Source organism: Papaver somniferum, unplaced genomic scaffold (assembly GCF_003573695.1).
Source record: "Papaver somniferum cultivar HN1 unplaced genomic scaffold, ASM357369v1 unplaced-scaffold_137, whole genome shotgun sequence".
NCBI classification, from domain to species: Eukaryota; Viridiplantae; Streptophyta; class Magnoliopsida; order Ranunculales; family Papaveraceae; genus Papaver; species Papaver somniferum.
Window position 1 is genome coordinate 4,955,986 of NW_020622934.1, and position 11,801 is coordinate 4,967,786.

At 42.1% G+C, this 11,801-nt stretch overlaps 1 protein-coding gene across 1 annotated transcript; it reads left to right on the forward strand.

The window, feature by feature from the left end:
* The first annotated feature begins 7,975 nt into the window (after positions 1-7,975).
* LOC113334532 lies at positions 7,976-8,341 on the forward strand. The gene has a single exon (XM_026580767.1). It carries the CDS (start codon positions 7,976-7,978, stop codon positions 8,339-8,341), a length of 366 nt encoding a protein of 121 aa, XP_026436552.1.
* Positions 8,342-11,801: the final 3,460 nt, after the last annotated feature.

The window sequence follows — 11,801 nt, forward strand, 5'->3', positions numbered from 1 at the left end:
CCAGATGAGAGTTCGAGAAGATGATACATGGAAGACTGCTTTCAAAACCAAACAAAGCTTGTTCGAATGGTTGGTGATGCCTTTTGGTTTGTGTAACGCTCCAGCGACGTTTATGCGTTTGATGAATGATTTGTTACGACCTTTTATAGAAGATTTTGTGATTGTTTACTTGGATGATATCCTAATATACAGCAAAACTTGGGAAGAGCATCTTTTTCACGTTGAGAAGGTGTTTAAAGTGTTACATGAAGGCCAGCTGAAGTTGAACGTAAAGAAATGTGAGTTTGGGAAGGAAGAGTTGGTGTATCTCGGTTTCATTGTTGGTGGTAGACAATGGAAGATTGATCCAATGAAGGTTGAAGTGATCACTAAGTGGCCTAGACCTAGTACCGTAACTGAAATCAGAAGTTTCTTAGGGGCTTGTACCTAATTGTGTAAGTTTATCCGGCATTTTTCAAATATTGCAGGACCATTGCATGGTTTGACGGGAGCTAAGGCAAAGTTTGAATGGCAGCAAACCCATGAAGACGCTTTTCAGTTACTAAAAAGAAAGATTTCAGAAGCACCAGTGTTGGCATTTCCTAACCTACAACGTACTTTTGAAGTTGATACCGACGCTTCTAACTATGCATTGGGAGGAGTGTTGTTACAAGATGGTAAACCAGTGGAGTACCATTCAGAATTGTTCTCAGGTGCTATTAATAACTACGCACCCTATGACAAGGAATTTTATGCTTTATATCAATGTATCAAGCATTGGCGAGTGTATCTCTTAGGTAAAGAAGTAGTGGTACATTCAGATCACAAACCATTGGAGTATCTACACGCTCAAACGAAATTACAACAAGCACGGTACATGAAGTGGATGTCTTACTTGATGACTTTCAATATTCTAATTAGGTACAAGAAGGGAGTAATAAACAAGTTGGCAGATATGTTATCTCGACCTCCAGTTCGAGCATTAATGGTGGCCATGAGAATTCAGCCAATTGTTCCTCAAGAGTATGCGGAGTCATACGCATCCATCAAAGACTTCAAGAAGGTGTTAGAAGGTGTAAAGAGTGGTCTGAAAAACGAGTATAAACTCCAAGATGGATTGTTATACAAAGGTCAGTTACTTTGCATACCAGAAGATGGAGATCGTTTACAGTGATTGAGAGAGGCACACACTTCCCGAGTTGCTGGATTTTGGGATGAATAAAACTTTACTTAACCTCTGGCGTTATGTCTTTTGGCCAAAGATGCAAGATGATATGGCTAAGTTGGTTAGAGGGTGTAAGTTGTGCAGCACATCTAAACCTTCTAACATAAAATGTGGGTTATATCTACCATTACCAGTACCATCAAGGCCTTGGGAGAGTATTTCTATGGATTTTCTTGGTGGGTTACCGAAGACCAAGTCTGGTCATGATTATTTGTTTGTTGTGGTCGATCGATTCAGCAAGATGATTGCATTAATTTCATGTACAAAGACGGTAACGGGAGCCGGTGCAGCAAAGCTCTTCTTTGAGCACGTGTGGAAGCATTTTGGTTTACCTAATTCAATTATTTCTGATAGGGATAGTCGATTCCTTAGTCACTTTTGAGATTATTTATGGAAGATGATGGACACTAGGTTAAAGAAGAGTACAACTTTTCATCCACAAACAGACGGACAAACAGAAGTGGTCAACAGGACTATAGTTCACATGTTAAGGGGATATAATTCTAAGCATCCTAAAACTTGGGATGAGAGTTTACTGTATCTACAGTTTGCTTTCAATAGAGCAGTTCACAGTTCTTCGGGGAAATTTCCTTTCGAGACGTGCTATGGTTACTTACCACCTAGTCCTTTCGATCTAGTATTTTCTAGTGACACCTCAATGGGGAGGGGGAAGGAAGGAAGTGAATGGAAAAAGGCACAAAGGTTCTTGGAGAAGATATCTCAGATTCATGCGACTGTTGAAGCACAACTAAAGAAGTCACAAGCCAAATACAAAGCAAAGCATGACAAGCATCTTGTACCTTGTAATTTCGGTGTTGGTGACTTGGTATGGTTAAAATTAGGTAAGGAACGACTGAAGGGGGAAGGTAAGAAGTTGAAACCATTGAGATATGGACCATTTCGTATTCTCGATCAGATTGGTGACAATGCCTTTCGTATGGATCTGCCACCTTATCTTGGAATGTACTCGGTTATAAATACCGAATACTTGAAATTGTTTGAACCACCATTACTAGATGATGACGGTGACGACACTATGATCTTACCACGGGTAGAAGACTTATGGTTTGATAGAGAAGAACCACTCAAGGAAGACTACATATTGGAGCGAAGAGTGACTAAAACACGACAAGGAGAGAAAGAAGCTTTTCTAATTGGATGTAAAGGTCAAGTTCCTAGCAAGGCCAAGTGGTTTAACAAGGAAAAAGAGACTCTCGAGTTCCCTAACCTTCATTTTTAACTCTCACAAGAGTTCAAGTTCTTAAAAGGGGGACCCATGATACAGGTGTATCTGTACTCCTTTAAGGAACTTAGTTAACCTCAAGCTAAGTTAAGGGAAGAATCCTATTCTAGGAAGAAATCCTTGCTTAGGCAGAATTCCTAGTTAGGAAAGAGTTTGTTTTATGCAACACTATTAGTTTAGGAAATAGATTCCTAATAGATGACCTAGTCGGCTAAGTACGATAAAGTCTATAAATAGAGAGGTTTGATTGTTAATTAAAAACACAGAAACCTAGAGAAGTTTGTGAGACAATTAATTATTGTAAAAGCAAGCTTAGCAAACAGTTTAGGGTTAACTACTGTTTAGAGAGATTGTGAGCGTAACAAAGGGAGAATTGTAATCGTTTTCTTGTTCATAATATAGAGAAGATAATTTCTTCTAATTACTACTTGTGTTCCATTTTCTAAGTTTCTCGTCTATTATTATTCTGAGTTCCGCATTTATAGTAATAGATAACAAGGTATAGAGATCATATGTATCACAGTTTGATGACTATCTCGAAATTTTGACAAATTATGGTGCAAATCCCATTCCATGGTACTGGAAATTAACCTCTTTTGAACTATTTGATGCATGCGAGAGGATTCCCTAATTTTCTTTCCCTCTCATCCTGATAAGACTAAAAATAAATAAAATAATAAGACTAAAAAAAACTAAATAAAATAACAATGTTACTGGACACTTCTACAATCTCGGTTAATTTGACCAGGTCCCGGGTCCTAAAGAATTTAAGGGTTGTGGGGCCCGGCTAATTTGAGTTGGCCAATAAAATATTGGGGTCGCAGGCCTTGCCTAACTTATTGGTTCAATATGCTAGATTCCAACCAATCATAAATAGTAATTTGAATGCAGAGACTACGTTTGATCATAATTCTGATCCATGGTTGGGGCCACCAAGGCCCAACACCCAACACGCTACTATGACTCGACAAACTAGACATTCAGTCATTCCTAATTGTTGATATGGTAGACTATAACTACTATGACCCAACTAATTAAACATGATACCAAGAACTGATAAACTGGATACTTGGATGTTCCTAACAGTCATGTCTGTAAAACCTTGATACCATTCCCTACTAAATAATGATGTTATTATGACTCGACGAACTAAACATTGAGGTCGTTTCTAATGGTTAGGGTCGTAGGCCTCGGCTACTAGACTCGACTAATTAAACACATTATTATGGCCTTGCTAACCAAGTACTGCGACAATTTCTAATTGTGGTATGGCATGGTTAACTAAACAAGCTACTATGATTTGATTAGAAGAAGACATTATTATTACCAGACTAACTAAACACGCTACTATAACAGCATTATCTAGACCCTGAGATTGTTTCTAATGGATAAAGTTTTTGGCCCGAGTAATACCCAGGAGAAAAAGATGGAATGAACAAACCATACAACGTAAATCAATCAACGAAGAGGTATCACCCCAGACTACTTAGTATGTGTATTGTTTGTACCCTATTATCGGCTGGGGTGATACCTAGTATGTGTATTGTTTGTACCCTATTATTTTTACACCAATGGGCTTACTTAGGCCTAGAAGGCTCCTCTCTTTAGCTAAATATAGTTCATTGGGACTAATATGCTCATCTAGTTAGCCAAGTATGGCTAACTGGGCCTCACAAACACTATATATAGAAGCCCAAATGCAAATATCCAAGACAAGGCAAGAAGGAGCCATGTCACCACTGCCTCATCACTTCTACACGTCAGCAAAGTGGCCAATTCGTGGGCGCCACGTCATCGTTGATGATTACGTACTTGTGTGCCACGTCAACAACCATGCGAACGTGTCATGTGCCACGTCAACAACATGTAAGTTGAGAAAAGGCCATGTCAGCAGAAAAGGCCACGTCATCACTCCCATGTCAGCAATGCGGACCAATCATAGACTGCCACGTCAGCAGAAAAGTACAGTCAGCATCTGACATGGCTAAATATATCTCACGGTTAGAATATTCTCGTTAAAGATAACGGCGTCAGCACATTCTGTCGAATTTCTAACGACAACAGCATATTCCGTTACCGAGTTAGCAACAGCGGTTGCCGGCGACCATTACCGACCGACGACAGTTGGTATTGATTCTATGCGTCGCGACGTACCAAATTAGAACACTCTTGGGTTATTTCCACCCCACTTGGTTTTCATTGAAGGATGATTACACCCAGCTGAGCCGAGTCAGCCAGTTGAGCCGAGCCGCTAGCCCAGTCAAGCCGAGCTGAGGCTTAGGGATGTTTCATCCCAAGTATGTCTTGCCTGCGGATGTTTACACCCCGTCTGCTTACACCCACTTCTTTTACACCTTTAGTTGTCTACACCCCATTGTATGGGCTTTGTCTTTTGCACCCATTTGCTTGGGATTGACTAATGATGCCTTATCTTTTCCCATAACCCTAGAGGAAATTTCTGGAAGTGTCTGGAAAGTTTTTTTGACTAATTAATTCATAAATGGAATATTCTGGATTAATGCCAGGAGGCATGCAAGTCAGATTAATGCCAGGAGGCATGCATGGCAGGTTAATATAGGGAGGCATGCAAGGCAGACTAATTCCAGGAGGCATGCATGGTATATGAAGAGGATTCATACTAACCTCGAAATTAGTGTAAGACCCAAATTTGCAAGTTATAAATACAGGGGTTCACAACCCTAAGAGGTATGCAAGCTTCCCCACTAAAACTCCTGTGAAAAACTCAAGCTAACTTAAGCATCGGGTTTTTTTTTTTGCAAGTACCCCCCCCCCCCCCAACAGTGTTCACGTGAAAAAGAATGCAGCGGATCGATCATCAACTAATTACCATCAGATTCGTGTTTGGAGGTGAAAATATTTTACCTTACAAACATTGGTGCCGACCAAGGGGAATCGAGAAAGGATAATTGTGTTTTCCCAAATCGAGCTATGGCAGTAGTCAAACAAACTGCGCGAAGGATGGATTCTGCTAGCAATCCTCGACAACACAGGAGACACGAAGCTGAAAGGCACGATATTGAGGTTCAGTCAGCTCCGGCAGTACCCACTAGAAACATACAGGGTCGAGATCATGGTCCGGATCGAGATTGTGTTCGTGGCAGAACCACAGATCGTTGTCAGGATCGAGATCGTGTTCGTAACAGAACCCCAGATTTGAATATTCGGAGGAGCAAAAAAAGACAGATGATCGAAGACGAAAGAATGGATGTTTACTCCATACCTGATGGAGAAAAATCACGAGTTCGAGCAGAAAAAGGGCCTATATTCGGCATCTCATCAAGAAGGAATAACGATCGACATGACCTGCGAGATGGACGAACTGCGACTCCTAGTACGGAGGAAGAACTATTGCGCCGTCAACTAAACGAGGTGGAGAAAGAGAACGCTCTCCTGAGATTAGAACGTGAGAACCAGTCTCGACCGAGGACTGTTAATATGAATAACCAGAAGGGTCGTTCTGTATGGAAGCGTCTTGGAAATCGAGTTAGCCCTCGAGATGCGGACCGAAACAGAGAAATGATCGATCTTGATAGACCAGAGAAAAATATGTTGGTCACTGGAGATCTTCCTAAACGAAGGCGTGTACGACCTCGGCGAGCAGGGACCCGGCCAGCTACAACTCAGCAGAGTACGACCAGAACTACCACCCATTCAAAACGTCTCAGGAATGATGAAAACGAGGTTAGAGATCGATACGATGAGAGAGAATATTCACATGGTTACTATGCTTCTTCGGAGCAAGGAAGAGATGGAAGAGGGCCCACTGGACCCCAAAAGAAAACAATGAGATCTACGGTTGATATTCAAGAGGATCAGGACTACGAGCAGGAAGACAATACCTATGATGGCGACGTAAGCGCAATTACAGATGCTCGCCTTTGCAAGATGATCGAGAAAGTAATGTCGAAAAAGCGCTCCAGAGAGAAAAGGATAGACAGGTTGCATCAAGCCGCATGATCTCCTTTCAAACTGAATATTAGAGAATTCCAGACGCCAATGAATTTTCAAGTTCCAAAGCTGCCAGAATTCGATGAAAAAACAGATGATCCAGATCAGCATGTTTTACACTATGAAACTGCTATGACTCTGTGGAAGTACAACGATGAGTTGATGTGCAAGATGTTTCCATAGTCACTGCCTGGTGGAGCAATAACGTGGTTCAATCAGCTCCCGGCACAGTCGATCGGGACATACCATAAGCTGGTTGACGAATTCTGCTCTCACTACAAATACAACAGGCGTGATCGGAAGGGATGCCACGCGTTTTTCCTTCTAGGAATTCGGAAGGAGGAAAGCATCAGAAAGTTTACTCGACGCTTCAAGCAAGAGGTGGCCGATGTGCATGGTGTCAACGATCAAGTCATCTTCGTGGCTTACAAACAGGCATACCAGTATGATCAAAGGGGTGTGTACGGTTCCTTGGTCAAGAGACCAGCAAATACTCTGGAAGAACTGTATGATCGAGCAGAAGTTAACAGATCATCCAATTATCCAAATGATGGGAAGAAAGACAAGTCAAAGAACCGTTCGAGTGGACATCAGAACGATCGAGGTGAAGCTCGAGAGAAAAATCAAGGGGAGCAAATGGAAACTGGATATCAGAAAGATCATGATATGAAGCTGACACCATTGAACATACGGCTTACAGAGTTGTATAAGAAAATAAGCAAGGATTTGCGGAGACACGTGATAAAAGAAAATACTGCAATTATCATAAAGACATTGGTCACAAGACGGAGAATTGTCTCTCCTTACAGATCGAAGTCCAGCGAATGATAGATGCTGGAAAGATACAAGAGTACGTGAAAAAGGATTTTGGGAGAGGTTCGGGACAATTTGGAACAACACATGTGATTAATGTCAGTCATGCCAGGATCCACTTAATGACCATACGGGCATCAGAATATAAGACCAGGAGAAAGCTCAGGCAATTAAATGAATGGTACGTGACAAATCACATCGATTTTGTCAATGGAAATGGAGAAGAAATCCTGGAGCTTCGATGTAAAAAGATCGAGTTATCTGAAGCAGACATGATAGGTGTATATGCACCTCACAATGATGCCATCGTTATAACATCTTGGATTGGCATGTTTTGTGTACACCGAATTCTAGTGGATACAGGAAGCACAATGAAAGAGTACGTGAAAAAGGATTTTGGGAGAGGTTCGGGACAATTTGGAACAACACATGTGATTAATGTCAGTCATGCCAGGATCCACTTAATGACCATACGGGCATCAGAATATAAGACCAGGAGAAAGCTCAGGCAATTAAATGAATGGTACGTGACAAATCACATCGATTTTGTCAATGGAAATGGAGAAGAAATCCTGGAGCTTCGATGTAAAAAGATCGAGTTATCTGAAGCAGACATGATAGGTGTATATGCACCTCACAATGATGCCATCGTTATAACATCTTGGATTGGCATGTTTTGTGTACACCGAATTCTAGTGGATACAGGAAGCACAATGAGCGTGTTGTTTTCATGAGCTTATTCCTCTATGAATTTGTCACACGACTTGATCGAGAAGGATGAAAGTCCAATTATCGGCTTCAGCGGTGAAGTAACAAAGGCGATTGGGAAAGTAAAGATGCTAATAACAGTGGCTGACAAGTCCATTCTAGGAAGTTTCATGCTGCTGGATTGTCGAGCTCCCTATGATGCGATCGTTGGACGAGACTGGTTGCATGCGACAGGTGCAGTCACATCCTCATATCACCAATGCCTGAAGATTATTACCCCTGAAGGAGTTGTGAAGGTTAGAAGCGACCAGATGGTCGCCCACAAGTTTCATGAGAATGCTATAGATGAATACAGGAAGTCAGAAGTTAGCGGGAACCAGATCCTGCGAGTCAAACAAAAATAGCAATTACAGAATCCTATCCCTCCTGAATAGTACATGGAGGAGGACGCGGCTGAACCCCCAACAGTTGAGAAACTGATCGAGGTCTAGATTGGGGATGAGAAGCACAAAACCACGTTCGTAGGGGCATATCTACTCGCGCAGGAACGTGATAGTTTGATTACATTGCTAAGGCTGAACGCTGACGTTTTCGCATGGAATTTTGCTGAAATGCCTGGGATAGATCTGAACATAGTCTTCCACAGGCTAAATATCAATGAAAAGTTCCATCCAGTTCGTCAGAAAATTAGGAACATGGCATAAATCAAAAAACACGGAGTTGCTGCAGAAATCGAGAAGCTGTTGGAAGCATGATTTATTCGACCGGTACAGTATCCTCGCTGGCTGTCCCCGTTTCAAAGAAGAATGGTAAAATTCGTGTCTGTATCGATTTTACTGATTTAAATAAAGCATGTCTGAGTGATTCGTACCTACTTCCGCCGGTCATAGATTTGGTGGATGCAACCTCAGGGTACGGGAGACTGTCATTCATGGACGGTTCTTCGGGGTATAACCAAATACCTTTGTTTGAGGGAGATCAAGAGCATACTGACTTTGTGACTAACATAGGAGTTTACTGCTACACTGTAATGCCATTCGGGCTAAAGAACGCTGGGGCGACCTACCAGCATTTGATAGATCATATGTTCAAGGATTTGATTGGGAAGACGATGGAAGTTTATATCGACGATATGGTGGTGAAATCTGAGCAAAAGGAGTCGTATTTTGTCGATCTACAAAAGACGTTCGACATTTTGAGGCGATACCGTATGAAGCTCAACCCAGCAAAATGTTCATTCGGGCTATCCTCAGGAAAGTTCCTTAGATACTTGATGACATACAGAGGAATCGAGGCAAATACGGAGCAAATCAGAGCCATCAAAGAGATGCCATCCCCAAGAACGAAGAAGGAAGTCCAGAAACTGGCGAGACGATTAGCAGCCTTAAATCGTTTCATTTCACGCTCGTCGGATCGATTCAAACCATTCTTTGACGTTTTGAAGAAAGCAGTGAATTTTGGTTGGACATATGAGTGAGAAAGAGCTTTCGATGAAATCAAACAATATTTGTCAACTCCCCCAGTACTGGTGAGTCCTAAAACTGGAAAACCCGTCAGAGTCTATCTGGCTGCAAAAGAGAATGATGTAAGTGCAGTGATGTTTGTTACTGATCCACATGAAAAGCATGTTTACTTCGTTAGTAAATCTTTGACAGGGGCAGAAACACGGTACAAAAAAAATGAAAAGATAGTACTTGCATTGTTGCATGCATCTCGTCTCCTCGATCCATATTTCCAAGGGATACATGTCGTAGTCTACTCTGAATATCCGCTGAAAAGAATCCTGGAACGGGATGATGAATTCCAGCCGATTAGCCATATGGTCAAATTTTCTGGGGACGTATGAAATCAAGTGCAAAACCAGAACTGCAGAGAAGGGACACGCTCTGGATGCACTGTTAGCGGACTTTCCTGTGGACGGCATAGAAACGGTTGCCGGAAAAGAAAATGAGTTGTTCAAACCCATAGAGTCAACCAATGATCAGACTGGGGGCAAGTCTGTAATGGAGATTGATACACCTGAGCCACTATGGACTGTGTTTACTAACGGGTCATCAAATGTTGGTGGAGATGGAGTTGGATATGTCATCCTTACTCCCGAAGTTTCAAGGATCGATAAAGCGACTAGATTATAATTTCGAGCATCAAACAATGAAGCTGGATATGAAGCAGCAATTATCGGTTTAAAAGATGTCAAACATTCATATACGAAGAACCTGAAGCTGGTAATTGATTCTATGCTAGTAGTTAACCAGTTTCTGGGGACCTACAGAGCCAAGGAAGAGAGGATGGCCCTATATTTAGATCGTATGAGATAGCTGGTAAATGAATTCGACCAATTCTTTAGTGGGCCGCGACCACGGCTGAAAAACGTTCACGCAGACGCTTTGGCATATCTGTCTTCCGCAGTTGAAACTGATACCACCCGTTTCGTTGTAGTGGATTTCCAAGAGTTACCTAGCATCTCCGACAACCACTTTGTTCTGGATCTCGAACACGCTAGTGGGGGAGAGAAGGTACTACATCAGCACAGGAACATGTCTGAAAACGCTTCAGACTAGCGTCAACCTTATATTCGGTATTTAACAACCGGTGAACTCCCAGAAGATGAGAAACCCGCTTCAAAAGTGAAAAATAATGCATGGAGATATTCAATGATCGAGTGACAGTCATACCGCAAACCTGTAGCTTTGGAGTCGTTTTTGCGATGCATAACAGTCTAAGAAGGTCAACAGATATTGGCAGAGGCTCATGAAGGAATATGTGGCAACCATTCTGGAGGTCGCAGTATTGCACACAGGCCCAGGGGTACTTCTGGCAATACTTGCAGAATAATGCTAAAGAATACACGCAGAAATGTGTGTCGTGCCAAGAGCACGCTCCAATTCCTAAAAGGCTCGCCAACAAATTACATCCAGTTTTGAGTCCCTGGACATTCGTTAAGTGGGGACTAGACATCGTCGGACCACTTCCCAAAGCTGATGGAGGCGTTAAATTCGTACTAGCCGCTACTGATTATTTCGCCAAATGGGTCGAAGCAGTGGTATTGGTACATGTTACTAGACATGATGTGAAAAGGTTTATATGGGAGAATATCGTCTGCAGATTTGGAATCCCAGACGAGCTAGTATCAGACAATGGGAAGCAGTTCGATTATGGGGTGATCAAAGAATTCTGCAAGAACCTAAATATTCGCCACAATTTCTCAGCTCCTTATTATGCTCAGAGCAACGGGCAGGCGGAAGCAACAAATCGCGTTATTATGGAAAATCTCAAGAAAAGGCTGGAGAAAGCGAAAGGAAAATGGACAGAAGAATTCCCGGGAGTCTTATGGTCCTATCGAACGACCCCAAAAATATCCACTAGATTTTCCCCGTTCACACTGGCTTATAGGACAGAGGCAGTCATACCCACCGAGGTACATCTCAAGACTACCAAAACTCGTGCTGTCAAATCTGGGAAGAACGACATCATACTGGCTTTGGATAAAGAGTTGATGAAAGAACAAAGAAAAACAACCTTACAGCAGTTGGTTCGATACCAACAGGCGATCAAGCTGAGTTACGACCGAAAGGTCGAAGAACGGGCATTTAAGCCAGGGGAGTATGTCTTGAAGAAAACTCGAGCAGCCACAATGGAGCCAAACTGTGGAAAGCTCGGAGGAAACTGGGAAGGTTCATACATAGTGGACAGGCCTGCATCTCGTGGATGCTACTACCTAAGGAACCTCGATGGTACTCAAGATTCAAAACCATGGAATCCATGGAATTCGTTCCACTTGAAAAAGTTTTATCATTAACTAAGGAGTAGTTTCAAATCCTGCTGTGTTGCACTCTTTTTCCTTTATGATGGTTTTATCTCAAT